The sequence below is a fragment of the Archocentrus centrarchus genome, unplaced genomic scaffold, assembly GCF_007364275.1.
Source record: "Archocentrus centrarchus isolate MPI-CPG fArcCen1 unplaced genomic scaffold, fArcCen1 scaffold_29_ctg1, whole genome shotgun sequence".
Lineage (NCBI taxonomy): Eukaryota > Metazoa > Chordata > Actinopteri > Cichliformes > Cichlidae > Archocentrus > Archocentrus centrarchus.
Window position 1 is genome coordinate 585,352 of NW_022060258.1, and position 19,279 is coordinate 604,630.

A 19,279-nucleotide genomic window follows, 5' to 3' on the forward strand; every position below is an offset into this window, starting at 1 on the left:
CTCTCATGTTCCTTGCCTTATGTGTTCCCAGTGTTGTGACTAGTCTGTGTCTCTGTCCTGTGCCTGCTTTTTTCTTTTTTTACTGTTTGTTTCATGTCACTCCTTAATAAAACATCTTTAATTTTACTTCTGTCTGTGAGTCTCCATTCAAGAATCTGATCCTGCCTGCCACACAGCCATCCATATTGGCCCTAACAACTCAACAAAACCCCACTTTAGATAAGCCAAAAATACTCTTTAGACAATAATATTCTAATCTAATCATACCGTATGTACCATCATGTTTAAAAAATATATAAATGGAAACATAACTGTTTTGATTCACATTATGAACGGTGTGATATCACATGCATTTTGATATGAGTACATACCTGATCAAGAACTTTTAATATATCCCGGGTCTTCTCTCGGACAACTCCTCCCTTGTTTCTGATGACCTCAATCAGTTTGCTGTGGTGCTTGTCCAAAGAGGCCAGGAATCGTGGCTGAAGTGGGACAGTTGTGATTCTCTGAAACTCCCTGTTAATCTTTACAGAAAAAAACAAAACAAATCACAAGTTATTGCAATCCATGTTTCATTAGAGCTGTGTGTGTATATGCCAATAAAAAAAATTCTGATACTGAGAACCAAACTGCATGTCATCTAGGCTTACAACAGCAGGCATGTCTGTTCTTCAAACACAGTAGTGTAAGTATTGATTAATATAGTTGTAAATGTGATAACATATATAATTAGAAATCCTGAAAATATGAATTTGAACAGGTGTCTCCTGTACAGAGACTGTAGTCCTCAATACTGCAGGCTAGGATTAGTGACTTGTGTCATAGTAGGTCAGCTTTTAAAATTAAATGATCTAAATAGTCATATCAAAAAAACACAGTTTGCTACTCCATATTGCTAAAGAACTATACTGTACCCATCTTCAAACCTGATCTTAAGTTCTCTTCAAACTACATATTTTTAAGGCTTTGTGAGCCTACTGCTTGTACAACAAAGATTTCAATGGCACGTATAAAGACACCGGCCAGAGCACCTTTACTGTAATTTATGCTACTATGAATGTCTCCAGGATCACATTTTGAGTGACTGAGTAAATTAAACATACCAACAGAACAACAATACTAAAACATTATTTCAACAAATACTTACAGCTAGTAAACATGCATTTTGAACCGACTTGGCTCATATTTTCTGACAGGTATCTTATGATAAATAAACATGATTTGCTTAACAAGCCACCACTGATCAGTAGACATTTTTATCGCAGCCATTTGAAACAAAAGCTTAAGTAAACAGTGTTATTAATGGCATTAGCAAATGTTATATTTACATACACCCTTAATATGAGTAATAACAAATATTCGTCATTTCATGTTAAAGTGGCTGCTATGAGATATGTGTATTGACGTCATTAAAATGGAAAATATTCCTCACCTCGTCCATTGTGAACAGTGCAGACCACCTTGCTTTCAGCTCATCCATGTCTAACTCTTTCTCCACAATTTTCTGTCTTCGCAGTGAAAATGTCTAGGCCATTTTGTCCTTTATCACTGCATGATTATTTCGCTTTTTAACTTCACAAAGCAGTGACAGTCTCTCATTTTCCAGTTTTTCTGGAGTTTCTCCTGCTGGACTATCAGGTATTGGCCTCTCCCCTTCTGGGTCTCTTGACTTTCTTTGCTGGTAATGCATCTTTGGGAGCTTTGGACTTGAGAAAATTTACAAGTAACTCAGAACATCCAATGCCCTTTAGCTGAGTTAGGTAATTTCCCATTTTTGTCTTGAACCGCTGCTTCCACCCATAACAACCATTGTATGAACCAGGCTCAGACAGGCATGGATGCTTCCTAATTAGGGCTTCAGCAACATCACTGAAGTCAGCATCTGTTGGGTAAGCTTTGTATTTGAATATCTCTTCAGTTACCTTCTCCAGAATGTCTGACTTAGCTTTTGAAAGCACTGACAACCTTGTCATGTTTGACTTAAACGCCGTGTTCCCCTTTTCCAGCTGTAGTTCTGTGTTGTAAGAGAATGCTGGTATTGGAACCTCTCTTGGCCAGATCTTGGTTCTTGTGGAGACAGAGCTGGAGGGTGAGGATAAGACATCTGTGTCATCTGAGAGAAATAACACAGAATCTTCACAGACTGTTGGGTTAACTTCTTGGCTACAATCAGTTATGGGGATGACTTTGACAGATGCCAAATCATAAAGTTCCTCAGTAGATGTCAAGTTCACTAGTGCATCTCCAAAGTCTTTGTCTTGGTACTGCAGTCTTATATTCCCTTTTAAACCACACATTTTCTTGATCTCACCCAACAGCTGCTCCATTGTTTCTGGAATTCCATCAGGAAGAAGTAGCTTTCTGGTGTCATCAGGATTCAGAATAACTCGCAACTTGGCTGGTCTTCTCCCACACATATCTTCTCATGCAATACAATCTATTTAAAAAATATATAATAAAAACCATATATCACACATCAAATATTATAATACAAAAACGACCCATTACACATCTCATTCATGTAAAAAATTGAAAAGTTAAAAGTTTTCCACTTTCAAAATTCTGGTGAGAGATGAAGTCACAATTCTTTCATGAATAGAGAAACAGGTCAGCAAACATCTCAGTGTTATGTCCATATAAGGAATCTTTGCCACAAATACCTTGTTGAATTCACAAGATTAATTTCAAACACAGAAGCATTTCTTCAAAATGCACAAACTATTTTTAATAGATTTTGCAATAATTAAAGGCTATATTTTTATACTGAGCTGTTTGTTATGCTAACTGATTGTCAGAGCTATATCAAACAGTTTCCATAAAAGATTCCAGCATAATATTCTGAATATTTTGCATAATTAGTTTTGTATGGCACTATCTGATGAATACCCCTGATGCACGTTTTCTGAGGTCCAAGCAATTTAGTCTCAACCTCACCCTCCGCAGACCACATATTCACTCAAAGTAGAACAATGCGGTCTATATACGTCCGTAAGCAAATCTAAAATAATTTCATACTGACCATTAATATGAACCTGACTTTGCACTTGTAATGGCAGCAGCAACGGAAGCATCGCCTAATGCTACAAGCTAGCCGTCAGCTAACAGCGCATGGAACTCCTGTTATATTAATCGTGTTATAGCATGATTTGTACATCGCAAAAAAATTCCTGCATAAGTAATTTCAAATGGCCTTTCGAAATATCATTTTTCGCAAGCTTACTTATTCAGAAAATAATACTGTTAAGCTAGCCCGAGCCAGGTGCCCACGAAGTCTGCAAAATAGTTTTCCATCCCACTGCCAACCAAAAATATAAACAGATAACATTCAGCATGGCATAAAATGAGTACATGTGTAATCCTTACCTTTTATAAAACAGTGTTTCAGTGAAACCGTGCAGACTTTACCACGTGGTCACTGCTGAAGCGAGGTAATGGCGGACATGAGACTTGAGACATCCAGCAGTTTGTGTGACGTCACGTGGCCACATGACACAAACACCTTTGGCTTGAAGTCCATATTTAATTCACCACAAACTGTTTCTGTTGCTTTCTTCCATAGCAAGGGGTTTTTAATTTTAGGTAAAGTAAAATTAAGGGTTTCAAACCAAAAATCCAGATTTTCCATCGCACCAATGTAAAGATTCTATTCAAATAAATGGCATAGATGTTTCACTTCTTTCAGTGCATGTTCAGCTAGGGTTAGCAGTGGTGGGAACATAGTTCCAATGTTCTGCTAGAGATGACTTGGGGTGGCTGTAGCTCAGTAGGTAGAGCAGGTCACCTACTGACCGGAAGGTCAGCGGTTCGAATCCTGGCTACTCCAGGCTACATGCCAATGTATCCTTGGGCAAGATACTTAACCCCAAGTTGCTCTCCGACCGTTCTGTCGGAGTATGAATGCGTGTGAATGTTAGTTAATTAAAAAAAAAGCACTTAGCTTCATAAAAATGGAAGTGCTTGTATGAATGGGAGTGCATGGGTGAATGCACATGTTGTATAAGCGCTTTGAGTGCTCATACTGAGTAGAAAAGCGCTATATAAGAACTAGTCCATTTACCATTTACTTCCCGATTCTTCATACATGGTTACTCACATACATGTAGAACCTTTTGGATTTGCCTGCTCAAGAGTTCCCATGATGCACTGAGTATTTCTTTTTCATTCACTTCTTTCCACTGCACCAGTCTGCACTTAATCATTAGTTAAAAATTAATTTCTGTCTCTCTTCCACAGCATTTCTTTTGTCCTGTCTCCCTCCCCTCACCCCCAACCGGTCACAGCAGGTGACTGCCTCTCCTTTAGCCTGGTTCTGAAGGAGGTTTCTTCCTGTTAAAAGGGAGTTTTTCCTTCTGACTGTTGCCATGTGTTTGCTCATAAGGGGTCGCTTTGATTTCTGGTTTTCTCTGTAATCATCATATAGTCTTTACCTTACAATATAAAGTGCATTGAAGCAACTGTTGTGATTTGGCACTGTATGAATAAAATTTAATTGAAATTATTGTGTATGTAACCCAGAACAACTTTACTGTCAGTAAAGAACTTCACTGTATAGAACTGGGTATCCATCTCTTCTGCAACTTCAACTGCAAGAACAGCTCCACAAAGTCAGAGCCGAACATTCTTGGAATCTTTACTAGTTCCAGATCCACAAGAGACATCTTTGATTGTCCCATCTTACTTTCACGCAGTGGGTCATCTCACTCAAACGCTTCTGTGGTGATGACTCTCAGCAAGCCCCTGCATTTTGCACTATTGGATCTTAAGAAGGTTCTAAGTAGAGCTTCACAATGCTAAAATTGGTGCAAGAGACAAAAACTTTTGAGCAGGGAATTTTTTGAAAACTGCATTTACACTCAAACATGATTTTTAAAGCTGATCAAAAGTTTAAGACCATAGCCTTTAAAAGCCAAAAGCTGTGCAAAAATTTGGATTCCGTGTCATTTTCTGTCAAGTCTTTACACTGTCAAGACCTCCTGATGGCAAAAGCAAAAAAGCTCACCGACTTTGAACGTGGTAGGATTGTTGAGCTGCATAAGCAAGGCCTCTCACAACGTGCCATCACTGCTGAGGTTGGACGCAGTAAGACATTTTGCATTTTTTAAATGATCCTGAGGGTTATGGAACAAAAAAGTCAAGTGGTAGACCCAAAAAAAATTTCACCAGCGCTGAGCTGCAGGATCCAATTGGCTGTCTGTCAAGGCACGGGATGATCCTCTACCCAAATTAAGGCCATTACTGGTGCTGACTGCAGCCCAGTAACCATCAAATGGCATCTGCGAGGGAAAGGCTTCGGAAACAAAAAACCTCTTCAAAGGCCACGTCTTCTTCAACGCCACAAAATTGCCTATTTGGACTTTGCAAGGGTGCACCAAACATGGGACACTGAAAGGTGGAAGAAAGTTGTTTTCTCTGATGAGAAAAAATTCCAACATTACTGACATGACAAGGAGATCCCACCTGAGATGTTTTCTACACGGCACAGTGGGGGGGGGGGGGGGGGGGGGGGGGGGGTGTTTTCCTTCAATGTAACAATGGAGCTTCAGGTTGTGCAGGAGCGCCAAACAGCAGTTGACTACGTGGAGATGTTGCAGCGGGCATCCCTTATGACTGAGGGCCCTCGTCTGTGTGGTAATGACTGGGTTTTTCAACAGGACAATGCTGCAGTTCACAATCCCCGCCTGACAAAGGACTTCTTCCAGGAGAATAACATCACTCTTTTGGACCGTCCTGCATGTTCCCCTGATCTAAATCCAATTGAGAACATTGAGGGATGGATGGCAAGGGAAGTTTACAAAAATGGACACCAGTTCCAGACAATGGGTGCCCTTCGTGAAGCCATCTTCAACACTTGGAGCAACGTTCCCACTAGCCTCCTGGAAACACTGGCATCAAGCATGCCTAAACGATTGTTTGAAGTGATCAACAAGAATGGTGGAGCTACTCATTACTGAGTACTTTTTTCGACACTTTGATTTCTGTTTTGAGGGTGTTTTCGGGGTTTTTTGAGCTATGGTCTTAAACTTTTGATCAGCTTTAAAAATCCCGTTTGAGTGTAAATGCAGTTTTCAATAAATTCCCTGCTCAAACATTCTTTGCATGGGTGGAAGTTCCGTTTCAAGGTTGCGGTCCTGGGAATGCTGTCATTACATTGACACTATTACAAGCAATCTTATGCAGCTTTAAATCAGATGCAGCCACATTCCTTGTTGTCCAGTAATAGGACAACAGGGAACGCAAGTGTCCAAAACAACAAGTAGTTCTGGGGGTTGGCCCAGCTATGAGGCTAGACAGAGGAGGTGTAGCAGTTCTGGAGACCAGCTAGGCCACGGGGCAAGACTTAAGGGCAGAGGCCAATAATGGGGGTGAAGCAACTCTGAAGACCAGTGAGTTAGATTGCACAATTCTGAGGGCTGGCCAGGTGGCCAGCGATGGAGTTGTTCAGGTAGCCAAGGAGGTGTCTGGTGATGATGGGGCACCTTAAGAGGCTTGATTAGAAGCCAGCAGCAATGGAAGCAACTGGACACCTCTTGTGGCTTGGCCAGAGGTCAATGTTGGCAGATAGAACATCTCAGGAAGCTGGCGTCGGTGGAGGCAAAGACAGAGCCCCCAGGAGGCCAGACAGGATGCCAGCAGCAGCAAAGACGGAATTCCTTTGGTGACTTTGCTGGAGGTTGCTGGTGATGGAAAAGATGGGACCCCTCAGGAGGTCTGTCTGTCTGCCGTTGTTGGTGAAAATGCAACCTGTCTATTACTGGCCGAGGAGGTGGCCGGTGATGATGGAGATCAGTGGTGAAGGTGACAGGAAATCTCTGGTGCCTTGGCTGAGTGCCTGGCATTGTTGGCAATGGAGGAGACATAACTCCTCAGAAGGTTCACCAGAAGACCAGCAGTGACAATGGAAACCCTCAGATTCAGGTTCAGGTAGAGCGGGGTCCCTGGGTTTGGACTCAGGCTGTGACATGGGACCCACTGACTTGGGCTCTGGTGCCACAGGGCCTGAGGATTTGGGCTCTGGCAGTGCGGGGCCCAAGGGGTTAGGACTCTTTGACTCAGGCAGAGAGGGAAACTTGGACTCTTGTGCAGGTGGAGGCTGCTCAGCACGGCCTGTTGAAGACTGTGGTCACTGGGACTCTGGTAGTACTCTGTTAGGAATCTCATAATATAATGACTGGGGCTGCTCAGCAGGGCATGAGGTGTCCTCTAATGGCTGGGGGTGTGCAGGGCTCAAAGCTGTCTCCTCTGATGACTGGCTGGCCAGTCTAATTTGGTCAGAGGATACTTGGGCAAGCAGAATGGCTCCAAGTCTTGCAGTCTTGCCCCAAGCAGGGCTACAGTCTGTGGGGTGGCTGGCTTAGAAAAACAGCAAAAAAATTTTTAACTGGCTTAAAAACACAATCAGTAATTTCAAGTTGAGCTTGCAAGAAAACAAAATGAGTCATTCACTAAGAAACACAAATGCTCTCTGAATGAGCCAGCTCAGGAACACAGTAAAGAGTCTTCAACTGAGTTGGCTGAGAACCCCACTTAGCAACCTCCAACTGACCTGACTGAGACAACATAATGAACATCTAAGAATGAGGGAGACTAACAGTCTTTGATCTGGTGGCCCTAGGAAAACAAAAGACAGATGCAGTACTGACTGGCTCAGAAAGAGTAGAAGCTAACTCAGCCAACTTGGAAACATGTACTTCAGGCCTAGAATTGGCCAGTTCAGAAGCATATAACTCAGATTTATGACTAGTAGATAAACAAAGGTTTATCTACTGACAGCCCAGAGACTCTAAACTCAATTTTATTTACTGCCAGCTCAGGAGCTGAATATTCAGATTTGTTATTTGCAAGCTTGGGAACAGAAAATCCAGAAAATTATTTTCAGCTGCAAAAAACCCAGTCTTTATATGAACAGGCTCTGAAATATATTCCACACTTCTTTCACTTATAGACTCAGAACCCAATAACTGTCTTGGAGTTAGTCGACATGAAAGCAAGAAACACAGTCTGAATTAATCCTGACTCACACACAATGTCACTCTCTTTCGGCTTTTCAATAGCCATTTCCTCTTTACCCCGTTCTACAGTATTAACACACTTTCAGCTTTTGAGGTATTCTGTCTTAAGTCAGGGAAAGCACTAGAAATTAATTCATCTTTATGGAGGAAGCAGATGCCAGTCTGTGGACAAGGCAAAGATGATAACAGCGGGAACCTGGGAAACTCGCTTACTCCTTGAAGAGGGAGCTGGAGGAGTCTACATTCATAGATCTGCCAGGCAGCAGCATTGAAGCAAAAGAGCTGGGTGTTGTCAAGGTGAAAGTATTGATCATCATCAAGGTGGAAGAGCTGACTTGCTTTGGGGAGACCTTTGGGTTGACCACTGGGTTGCCAAAAAGGAAGCAGGATCAGGCAAGGTTTGCTATATGCAACGTGGCTGTTTTGTGGACCCAGTTGCATTACACAGGAGGCGGAAGTAAGCATAAGGTGAGCATCTTTAATGAAGGTGCAAAGGAAGGTAAACTCTGAACAAAAACAAAAGTCAAAAACCAAGAGTCTCTAGGAACTATCACTAACTTAAGAAACACTAGAGAACACACACAATGTAGGATGACTCAACAATGGATAACGAGATTCCCTTCTAAATGTAGACAGTAAAACTAAAAGAAATCAACATTTTTTTCTAACATTTTTTTTTAGACACTCACACGGGGGTGGCTGTAGCTCAGTAGGTAGAGCAGGTCACCTACTGATTGGAAGGTCAGTGGTTCGATTCCTGGCTACTCCGGGCTGCATGCCAATGTATCCTTGGGCAAGATACTTAACCCCAAGTTGCTCTCCGACCGTCCCGTCGGAGTATGAGTGTGTGTGAATGTTAGCTAATTAAAAGCACTTAGCTTAGTAAACATGGAAGTGCTTGTATGAATGGGAGTGCATGGGTGAATGTAAAACATGTTGTATAAGCGCTTTGAGTGCTCTGACTGAGTAGAAAAGCGCTATATAAGAACTAGTCCATTTACCATTTACCACATGTTGCCATGTAACCAATGGTAACATACTACAAGCATATGATATAAAAGAAGACTTCCGATATAAATGCTGTGCAGGTTTTCATTAGGAATGAAAAGTGTTATATAACATCACAAAACAAGGCAGCTGAGCAATTTTCCTAAACACAATATAGCTGCACATCTTAGGTGCTAATCGGGCTGGATGCTAAAATACAAAGCAGGCAAGGGGTAATGAAACCTAAAGCTGCAGAGCAGTCTGTTTGTTAACATAAAATGTCTTCCGTACAAAGCACAAATATACTTAAAATACCGAAAATGATCATCCAAGGCATGTCAATAACTTAAAATACTCAGGCAGTGGTTTCCAATTCAGTTCAATTCAATTCAAAACAAAAGTAACAAAGAAGCATATGATGTGAATTGAATGATAATAACTCTGAACTCTCCAACTTTCAACTGAAACTATACGTCACCTACTGATCGGAAGGTCAGTGGTTCGATTCCTGGCTACTCCAGGCTACATGCCAAGATACTTGGGCAAGATACTTAACCCCAAGTTGCTCTCCGACGCAACCGTCAGAGTATGTATGTGTGTGAATGTTAGATAATTAAAGCACTTAGCTTAATTAATCATGGAAGTGCTTGTATGAATGGGTGTGCATGGGTAAATGCAAACGTGTTGTATAAGCGCTTTGAGTGCTCAGACTGAGTAGAAAAGCCCTACATAAGAGCTAGTCCATTTACCATTACCTGCTGGTAAGATTTAATCTCTGCCAGTACAGAGACAGGTATAGGATAATTTAGTGAAACCCAAAACATTACAGTAAAACAAGCCAAAATGTCAGTGTTACATAAGTTTATATTTAAAAAAAAATTGAATCTAAAATTCTGTGATGCCACTCATCCTACATGAAGACCACAACACAGAAACTACAGTTTGAGCGTTCCTTTCCAAAAACAAAAACAAGATGCACCTTTAATGTCATAACACCATTTCCTGGATGGACTTGTACTTATATAACATCTTTCACTCAATTTTCCATATACTCACACACTTTTAATTTTGTTTTTTATCTGTCTATCTGTGGGCAGCACGGTGACACAGCTCACAGTTAGAATACCATCTGGAAGGCCTGGGTTCGATTCCACCTTGGCCCAGGACTCTCCGTCTCTCTGTGTGGAGTTTGTATGTTCTCCCTGTGCTTGCGTGGGTTTCCTCCGGGTACTCCGGTTTCCTCCCACATTCCAAAGACATGCACTTACTGGGGTTAGGTTAATTGGCTACACTAAATTGCCCATAGGTATGAATGAGAGTGTGAGTGGTTGTTCGTCTCTCTGTGTTGGCCCTCTGACAGGCTGGTGACCTGTTCAGGGTGTACCCTGCCTCTCGCCCTATGACAGCTGGGATAGGCTCCACTGAACAGGATGAGCGGAAGCGAATGGATGGATGGATGGTAAATGGACTAGTTCTTATATAGCGCTTTTCTACTCAGATATGAGCACTCAAAGCGCTTACACAACACATTCACCCCATGCACACGCATTCATACAAACACTTCCATGATTAATTAATTAAGCTAAGTGCTTTAATCGTCTAACATTCACTCACATTCATACTCCGACGGAATGGTCGGAGAGCAACTTGGGGTTAAGTATCTTGCCCAAGGATACATTGGCACGCAGCCCGCAGTAACCAGGAATTGAACCACTGACCTTCCAATCAGTAGGTGACCTGCTCTACCTACTGAGCTACAGCCACCCCAAACGCCAAAGACACAGATGTCTATCTGTGCTTGAGCACTTTTAACACAGGGATCAGGGATTGATCATCTCACCTTCTGATTGGTAGACAACCCACTCCATCACTTGAGCCACAGCTGCCCCAATGTTGCTTTGTCCCACTTAGAGCAGTCGGTGCTATGCAGGGCTGCTCTTTGTGGAATTTAGCTTGGCCTTTAACACCATCCTTCTCCAAACACTGGTGTCCAAGCTGACAGACCTGGGTTTCTCAACATCAATCTGCTGTTGGCTTTTGGACTTGTTGTTGGGTTGCTCTCAGAGGGTCCAAGTAGACTCCCACACCTCCACAGCCATCAGTCACAGCACTGGCTCCCCCACAGTGCTGCATCCTGCGCTTCTTACTCACCACCCTTTACAACTATGACTGTGCTTCCACCCATCCCAGCAATACCATCATAAAATTTGCAGATGACATCAACTTGGTCAGATTCATCTCTGGTCTCTGAGTCATGCTGAACGTGTGTGTGGTACGGCAGCTGCACTGCAGCGAGAAGAAGACGCTTCAAAGAATCATCACCTCTCCCCAGAAAACTATTGGTTGCTCTCTACGTTCCTTGGAAGAAGTTTATCGTTCCTGCTACCTGACAGTACAAAAAATATTTTCAATGATCCTACACACCCAGGACACACTCTTTTTGAGCTCTTGCCCTCAAGCAGGATATTCAGAACTATTAGGGCAAGGACAAACTGGTTAAAGAACAGCTTCTATCCTAAAATCATTATATTATTTAATGCTATAAAGATGCACTTACACTACTTTTTAGGAGCAATTAGGAGGGAAATGTGTAATGTGTGGAAACATGAGTGAGTTACTGTGTTTTATTGTGTTCCATCCATCCATCCATTCTCTTCCCCTCATCCTTTTCAGGGTGATGAGTGGGGGGGGGGGGGGGGGGGGGGGGGGGGGGGGGGGGGGGTTGGACCCTGTTTATTTTTATTGCTGTATTCTCTTACACTGTATAGGATTCACTTAATTTCGTTGTTGTGGAAATGACAATGACAACAAAGTATCTGAATCTGAAGTATCACAGACTGTTTGTATTTAACATTTCATTTCCATTTATGTCACTGACTTCTTACTATTAGTCTTATTCAGATAACCAGTTCAGATAATCATATATTAGATGGGCCAGTACACACCACGCAGCTAACTCAGGAAATGTCCCCCCTCCCTTGTTTTTAATAAGGTAAATAGTAAATAAGGTAAATAGAGGAGCAGACAAAAATTAAGAAGCCCTCACTCTTTCATCCATTTCCAGTGATTCATTCAATAACATAACAATCTAGCCACACCTGTGAGTCAGTCTGACTTAACATTAAACATGGTTAAAGCAGTGGCAATATCCAAACTGGTCATGGTATGATGGAAAAAACTGAACTGTACTGTACTGAACTGTTGATGGTTGATGGAGTTGGAACACATGATCCATTAGCAGCTGTGCAGTCTATAGAGCTGAGGCTAACTTAGGAAGAGCCGCAACCTGTGGTGCCTTAGAAAAATGATCTATGATAGTGAGAATAATGTTGTTCCTTTGAGATGGTGGAAGGCCACTAAAAAAATCTAGAGTGACGTGAGACCAGGGGCAGTCTTGCATGAGCAGACATCTCAGTAAGCCAGCTGGGGCTGTGTGAAAAGCCTTATTCTGGGCATAGATAGAACATGCAGGGACACACTACTAAGCATCTCTCTCTTGACCACCAGAACATCCTTCAACGAAAGTTAATATCTGGTACCAGTTAAATTTGCTGTGGACCCAATGTATTACCTGTATATTCTCTGTAAATATTTATTTATGTATGTCTTCACTATGTTGTATTATGTTTATCTGTTGCAGACTAAATCTGCCTATGGGTACAAATAAAGTAACATGACCTGACCTGAACTGATCTGAGATTGTATGGCCATGAGGGCATATGGGTGGTTGGAAGGGCCTCCTCCAGGGTCTGGTTCATTCTGCTGGGTGGTACGGCTCACTGTTGTCCCACTTCACACACCTGCGATGGAGGCTTTATTAGAGGCTGTCAATCTTCAAGTAGCCAGGAAATTAATCAGGAAAATAGGTGACAGCAGGATGATGATGATCATGAGGTTTTTGTTAATCAGAATATAATAATTACCAAAAAGAGTGCTCTCTCTCTCTCTCTCTCTCTCTCTCTCTCTCTCTCTCTCTCTCTCTCTCTCTCTCTCTCTCTCTCTCATAAATAGTTCTTTTTTACAAAATCACAATACTAGCTGTGTTAGTGCAGTCTAGTACCTATAGTGTTGACACAGTTGGCAGTGCTTCTTGCTCATAAAGATTGTGATATGAGCCATTTAGCAGCATGTTAAAGTGGCACTTCATTAATGCTGCTGAGGACAAATTAGTGTTGACACATATTAATTTTTAATAGAAGACCAGGCAGTGAACTAACAGTTTGGTGTATTGTGTATTAGCTCTTTTACTTATTCATTTTTTCCTAAATACAAAAGACTAAGAGAAACCTCTTTCATCATCAGCATCATCATCATCATCATCCTGAAAGTTGTGTAGTCACTTGGTACACTCTTTTAAACTATTGGTGCAATTCTATAAAAAAGCTTAAACTAACTTCTCATCTTGAAATAGCATTGCTCCCTACAGTCAAAACATCATAGAAACAAATTTTCTATGAAATGGTGCAGGATTCAGCATCAGTGGTTGTTTTCGTGAGTACATTATCATAATGAATTGTAACAGCTAAAAGTAATAACTGAAATTAAGTTAAATAATAAACTGGCTTTTTTTTTTTTAACCACTGGCTCAGTAGTACTTCCAAATGCTTTGCTATTTATTTAACTATAATAAAACCTATCAGTTTATTGCTGTAGTCTCTTATCATTCCAGTGTTCTCCAAAGCCTGACTCAGTAAAGTCAGAACATAACATTGTGTATACTCTAATAATCAGCATAAAATAAAATACATTGTATGCTACTTTGCCCTGTCAACTATAAACGTTTTGTAATCAGTACTCAGTACTGTATAATGCTTTACTCTTTTTACTTACTCTAAACTTGGCAAAATAACCCACAGACAGGCAGTGTTAACTAATAATGCAGAGCACTATGTTTTCCTACACACTAATGACTGAGAGAAATCTCTAAAATCATTAAATCTGGTGTACAGCAATCACACACTTTGATCATTTTGTATGTCGAAGGATCGCACTTTTCTGTATTCTCTTATTAATTATATCCAACACTCCTATGTTTTATTTAAATCAATGACCTGACGGTTAATTCTTGGTTGTTTTGGACAAGTAAGCTTAAACTATCTTCCCTTCATGTTTTTTTTAGGCCCGAGCCAACCGAAGAGTCAGCGAGGAGCCTATTGTAATTGCAAGGGGCGTAGGTGCAAAAAGGGGTACGGTCGCATGGGACGCGGTCGGAAGTGACCCCGAACCTCATGGGGACGTGCGTCATGTTGAGACGTTTCCAAAAACGTATATATGAGGGTGACTGGAAAAGCGCATAATTGGAATCGTAAGCGTAATTTTTTTCATTCGTTTTTTTTTTTTCTTTATTCTTCTTTTTCTTTCTGCCAGTTTGACCTTAAATTTGACCCCCTGAACGTACTCGAAAACTCACCATTTTTGCTACAGACGTCAGGTCTGGTGAAAAATTTAATTTTTTAATGTTGCTGAGAACAAACTCTAAAAGGGGGCTCTTCGGCGCCCCCCGGAAAATTCATTTTTCTGCCTCCTACGGGACAGGCCACGATCAACTTTGTCGTAGAACCGCGAAATTCGTTTCACACATAGCACATATCAAGCCAACCAAAAAATCCTCTTGGAGCACCCCCACACAACAAACAGGAAGTCAGCGATCTTGGCCTGAACTTTGCCCTTTTCCAAATCAGTGATTATGCACACCTCATACTTGAAACATCTCCTCCTAGGGCGTTATAGCTACTGGCACCAAAATCGCTCCGCATAATCTAGACAAGTAGGGCATTAAAAGTTATTTGTGGTTTTATAGAATATTAAACGGTCTTCTCACAAGGGGGCGCTGAATTTGGCCTTTGTTTTGGCCTTTTTTACCCTCAACTTTTCTGTCATCACGTGTGCATGCTTTGCCCGACTTGTCCCAAACTTTAATAACTTATGTACAGACCCACCATGAATCCATAAATGGAGAAACAATGGCAATTCCTGCAATAGCGCCCCCTACAAAATCAAACTAAAGTTTACATGGAGCTCAGAAATTTTAGTTACTCCTACAGTTATGAAATTTGATTTACACGTTCTGTATATGACCCTGATCAAAAAAGTCAATCAGACCCATGCCTCATTTTGCATGCCGCCCCCGTAACCACGCCCCCAATTCCCCATTGGTTTTCAATGGAAAACCTAACATTTGTGCATGACACACTTTATTCAGCTCTTTTGAGCTGTACATTGACCACAAACATTTCCACTAAGGCCCTTGATGATGTTACATTGCAGAGGGGCGTGGCCCTGGCGCCATGGCAAGCTTCGATCCTTCGCCGTGACATTTCGATTGCCTGTCATTGTCATACATTGTCCCATTGCCCTCAAACTTCACAAGTGTGATAAGGACCCCAGCCTGAACACATCCACATGGGATTATTGAATGCAGCCATAGCGCCCCTAGTGGAACAAGGAAGTTGTTCTAATTCAAACACTCATTGTCCAATCTGCACCAAACTTCACACATGTAATAAGGACAGACCCCTGCACACATCCATATCACACGGAATGACAGTCACAGCGCCACCTACTGGAAACAGGAAGTTGCTCTAAGTTGCTCTAATTCAAACACTCATTGTCCAAACTGCACCAAACTTCACTAGTATGATAAAGACGCATTCCTGAACGCATATGAGATTATTCAATGACAGCCGCAGTGCCACCTATTGGAAACAGGATCCCAACGACACATCCAGTCTTCATCAGACTTCACAATTGTGATCAGAACTCACCCCTCAATACATCCATATGACATTTCATGCCCGTTGCAGCGCCACCTACTGGAAACATGTACAATAACAGCTCTAACTTTGGTTTTACATTCGCCAGAAGAAGCGGCTTGCTGGGGGTTTGCGAGGCTTGCATGCGGCTCACTGGGGGTTTGCAGTGCTCACAGGCGGCTCGCTGGGGGTTTGCAGGGTTCGCAGGTGGCTCGCTGGGGGTTTGCAGTGCTCACAGGCGGCTCGCTGGGGGTTTGCAGGGCTCGCAGGTGGCTCGCTGGGGGTTTGCAGTGCTCACAGGCGGCTCGCTGGGGGTTTGCAGGGCTCGCAGGTGGCTCGCTCGGGGTTCGCGGGGCGAGGGCGGCGAGGGCCTTTAATGCCGCTTGCGGCTTTAATTTTTCTTTTTTTTTTGTAAATTAGCATAATCACAGAATCACTGATTTATTTTTTTTTATTTCCTGAAAGGACAATGAAATCAGAATTTTAAAAAAAGGTACTTCTAGTATAACACCATCAAATAAAACACAAGACAAGTACTGGATAAGGAGAAGTATACAGCAAATAGATCTGCCTTAAATTATACTTAAAGAAAGGAATCTCTGGTTTGTTCTACAATCTACCCTTGAAACTGTCTTTGTTGTGCAGTACATATCAAAACAACTACTACTCAGATTGTGAAAATATGCATATTGTTACCACAAATATTTTAAATTGTATTTTTTCACAGCAGGACCCCAAATGCAGGTGCTTCCTTCAGTTTGAGGTTGTGAGGAGATCCAGTTGATGTTTACAAAGTGCTATATCAAATCTGTAAATTCTTAACAATATTCTAAAAATGTTTGACCCACAAAAAATAGTAGACATTGTCTTTTACAAAATTCAGGTCTTACACCCTTTTCTTTTTAACTGTGTTTTAAATGCATCCCTTGTAGAGAAAAAGTCATGTGGAAATATCCTAGTATGAACTACAATGGAGTTAATGGCAGCTTTGAAGGATTAGGTGGTACAGGTGATCATTCCACCTGCTTGAGCCATGTTCTAGAAGTTTGTGCTTTCCTGGTCCAAAAAATGTCTGCAGTAAATTCTAATGCTTTGAGAAGAGCTCTCTAGTGAGAGCTTTTTTGATAGGGTCACCATTTGCTATCGTTGGCTACATATTCTCTCTTCTTCTCTCTTCCATGTACTCAAACACTAATGATGAAATAAAAATTGTAGATAAAATCTATATATATATATATATATATATATATATATATATATATATATATATATATATATATATATATATATATATATATATATATATATATATATATATATATATGTGGGGAGAGAGAGCGCGCATGGATGGAGGTTGGTGGGCTGTACTTAATGTTCTGATTAGCTTTTGTGGTGTCCTGGAGGCCAGGGGCTTGCTGGAGAGTCATTCCTGTTCCCTCCATCCTTTATTTGGCCTCAGGTCTCATCAGTCCTGTAGTGGGGAATCTCATTTGTCACACACGCACACACGCACACACATGCTCACACACACACACACAATGAAGCTGAAGATAGAGTAAGAGTTGCCACTTGCAGCAGGAGGGGTGGCGACAGCGGGCTATTGGCCAGACCTGGTGACTTGTGATGACAAGCTGGAATGACTGGCAGCTACAGTAACAGCAGCCCAGCTACAGCAAGCAACAGGGTGTCACTACACTTTGTGTTAGCAACACAGGAAACAGTGACAAAATCACTATCTTTAACCAGGCTTACACTGATATATGGGTCAGTAGTGGCCTTTTGTTGACTGTACTGAAAGTGCAAAGTAGTTTTAGCTTCCAGTATATGTTCTATCACACTGCACAACATGAATGTGCTGGGTAAAAAATGTTTTATTAATGTACCATGACTGAAAATAAAGACAATAATGAGAATAATGACATTGACATAGGACTGATTAAGTAATGTAAATCTTTTATTTTATTTTTACTATAGAAATTGTGTCATGAAATTAAGGTGAGCTTATTAAATAAAGTATTTACCGTGGCCTGAAATAAGAACACTGAAGTAGAAAATTCAATAGTGCACCTCTGATTAGATCTATGCTGGTTCTAATTAGCTTAACTACAGGCCTGTTGAACTATTAAAATATATACAGGGGGAATGAAGTGACCCAATGAGAAGATTCCCGAACTTCCTAATGACCATTCTGCACTGACCCTTATGATATGCTATGTGGTCATGTATCTTCTTTGTTGCCATGAAATACTGTATGTTTAATTAATACTTCAGCAGGAATAGGTTGTACAGTATTCAGTGAACTCATTAGCTTATGACTTACAGGATTTGCTGTGTTCAACTCATAGTGTACTGTTAACTGAATATTTCCTCTCGTTGTGACTGGTGCAGGTAAGTCAGTACACATTTGCCATGTGCAGCTACAGAGAGAAGAAGGCTGAGCCTGTAGAACTCCTTCAACTGGATGGCTACACAGTGGATTATACTGACCCCCAGCCAGGTAACAGCAAAGACATACTTGGCTGCACAATGAATGACACGTTTGACTTTCAAATTTGCTGATGTTATACCTACATATAGTCATAGGGTTATGTTGCCTGATTATACCTGTGTGTACAAACTGTGCCTGACTGAAATCCACTTAGTTCTGTGGTGCCAAAGATCAGGTACCTGAACCAGCTTTTAATGTTAATGATCAGCAGGTGTAGTCTGGGTGATATGGAGAGATTTGTGTGTGGATGTGAAAGGAAAATCACGGTTTTATTATTTGCACACAAAACAACATTGGCAGAAATGTTTCTCCACTCAGCTTCAGTCTGAACAGACATCAGACTAACCCAACTAAGTCATGCTTATGAAATATCTTGAGAAGAGAAGAGAAGAGAAGAGAAGAGAAGAGAAGAGAAGAGAAGAGAAGAGAAGAGAAGAGAAGAGAAGAGAAGAGAAGAGAAGAGAAGAGAAGAGAAGAGAAGGCATTTTATTTATCCCATATTTGTGATACATTTGAAATAATAATAATAATAATAATAATAATACGATCTGGCCAAGAGGCCTGCAGAAATTGCAATGAATATAACATTACAGTTCTATAAAGAGTAGCCAAAAAGGACTGGGTTGATTATAAAATAGATACAATAATGCCATAAACATATTTACAAAACAAGTAATTTCTTTATTTTATATATAAACCCTTCATAAATCCACTAAAATCCATATTAACAGATAAAATCAAAGATAATACATAAAAAAATAATAATCAGAAATCACTCCTCCAGAGCCAGCTTGATGGCCTAAAGCTCCTAGTCACCACTGCCATAATTCCTCTCTGCAGGAGAAACGAATAGAGAGAAAAATGCACACAGTTGGAGCTTACCTCCAGGTCCTGAACACTGAGACAGAAAAAACCCCCACCCTGGAATTCGAGGCATCCACCTTCACCACCAATTGTAGTTTTGAGTCCGGCTACACCTGAATGGGGCCAGAAATAAATCACTCCTTAAAAAGGGTGAATGCAGCCTTGGCTTCTGGACA

The 19,279-nt window shown here is 41.3% G+C and overlaps 1 protein-coding gene across 1 annotated transcript in view; it reads left to right on the top strand.

The window, feature by feature from the left end:
• Window positions 1-19,279, top strand: part of cadpsa (Ca2+-dependent activator protein for secretion a) — a 479,373-nt gene that overhangs the window by 188,379 nt on the left and 271,715 nt on the right. The window contains exon 10 of the mRNA XM_030723859.1: window positions 18,140-18,248. Coding sequence (XP_030579719.1) covers window positions 18,140-18,248 — 109 coding nt within the window. The remainder of the gene's footprint in view (window positions 1-18,139; window positions 18,249-19,279) is intronic.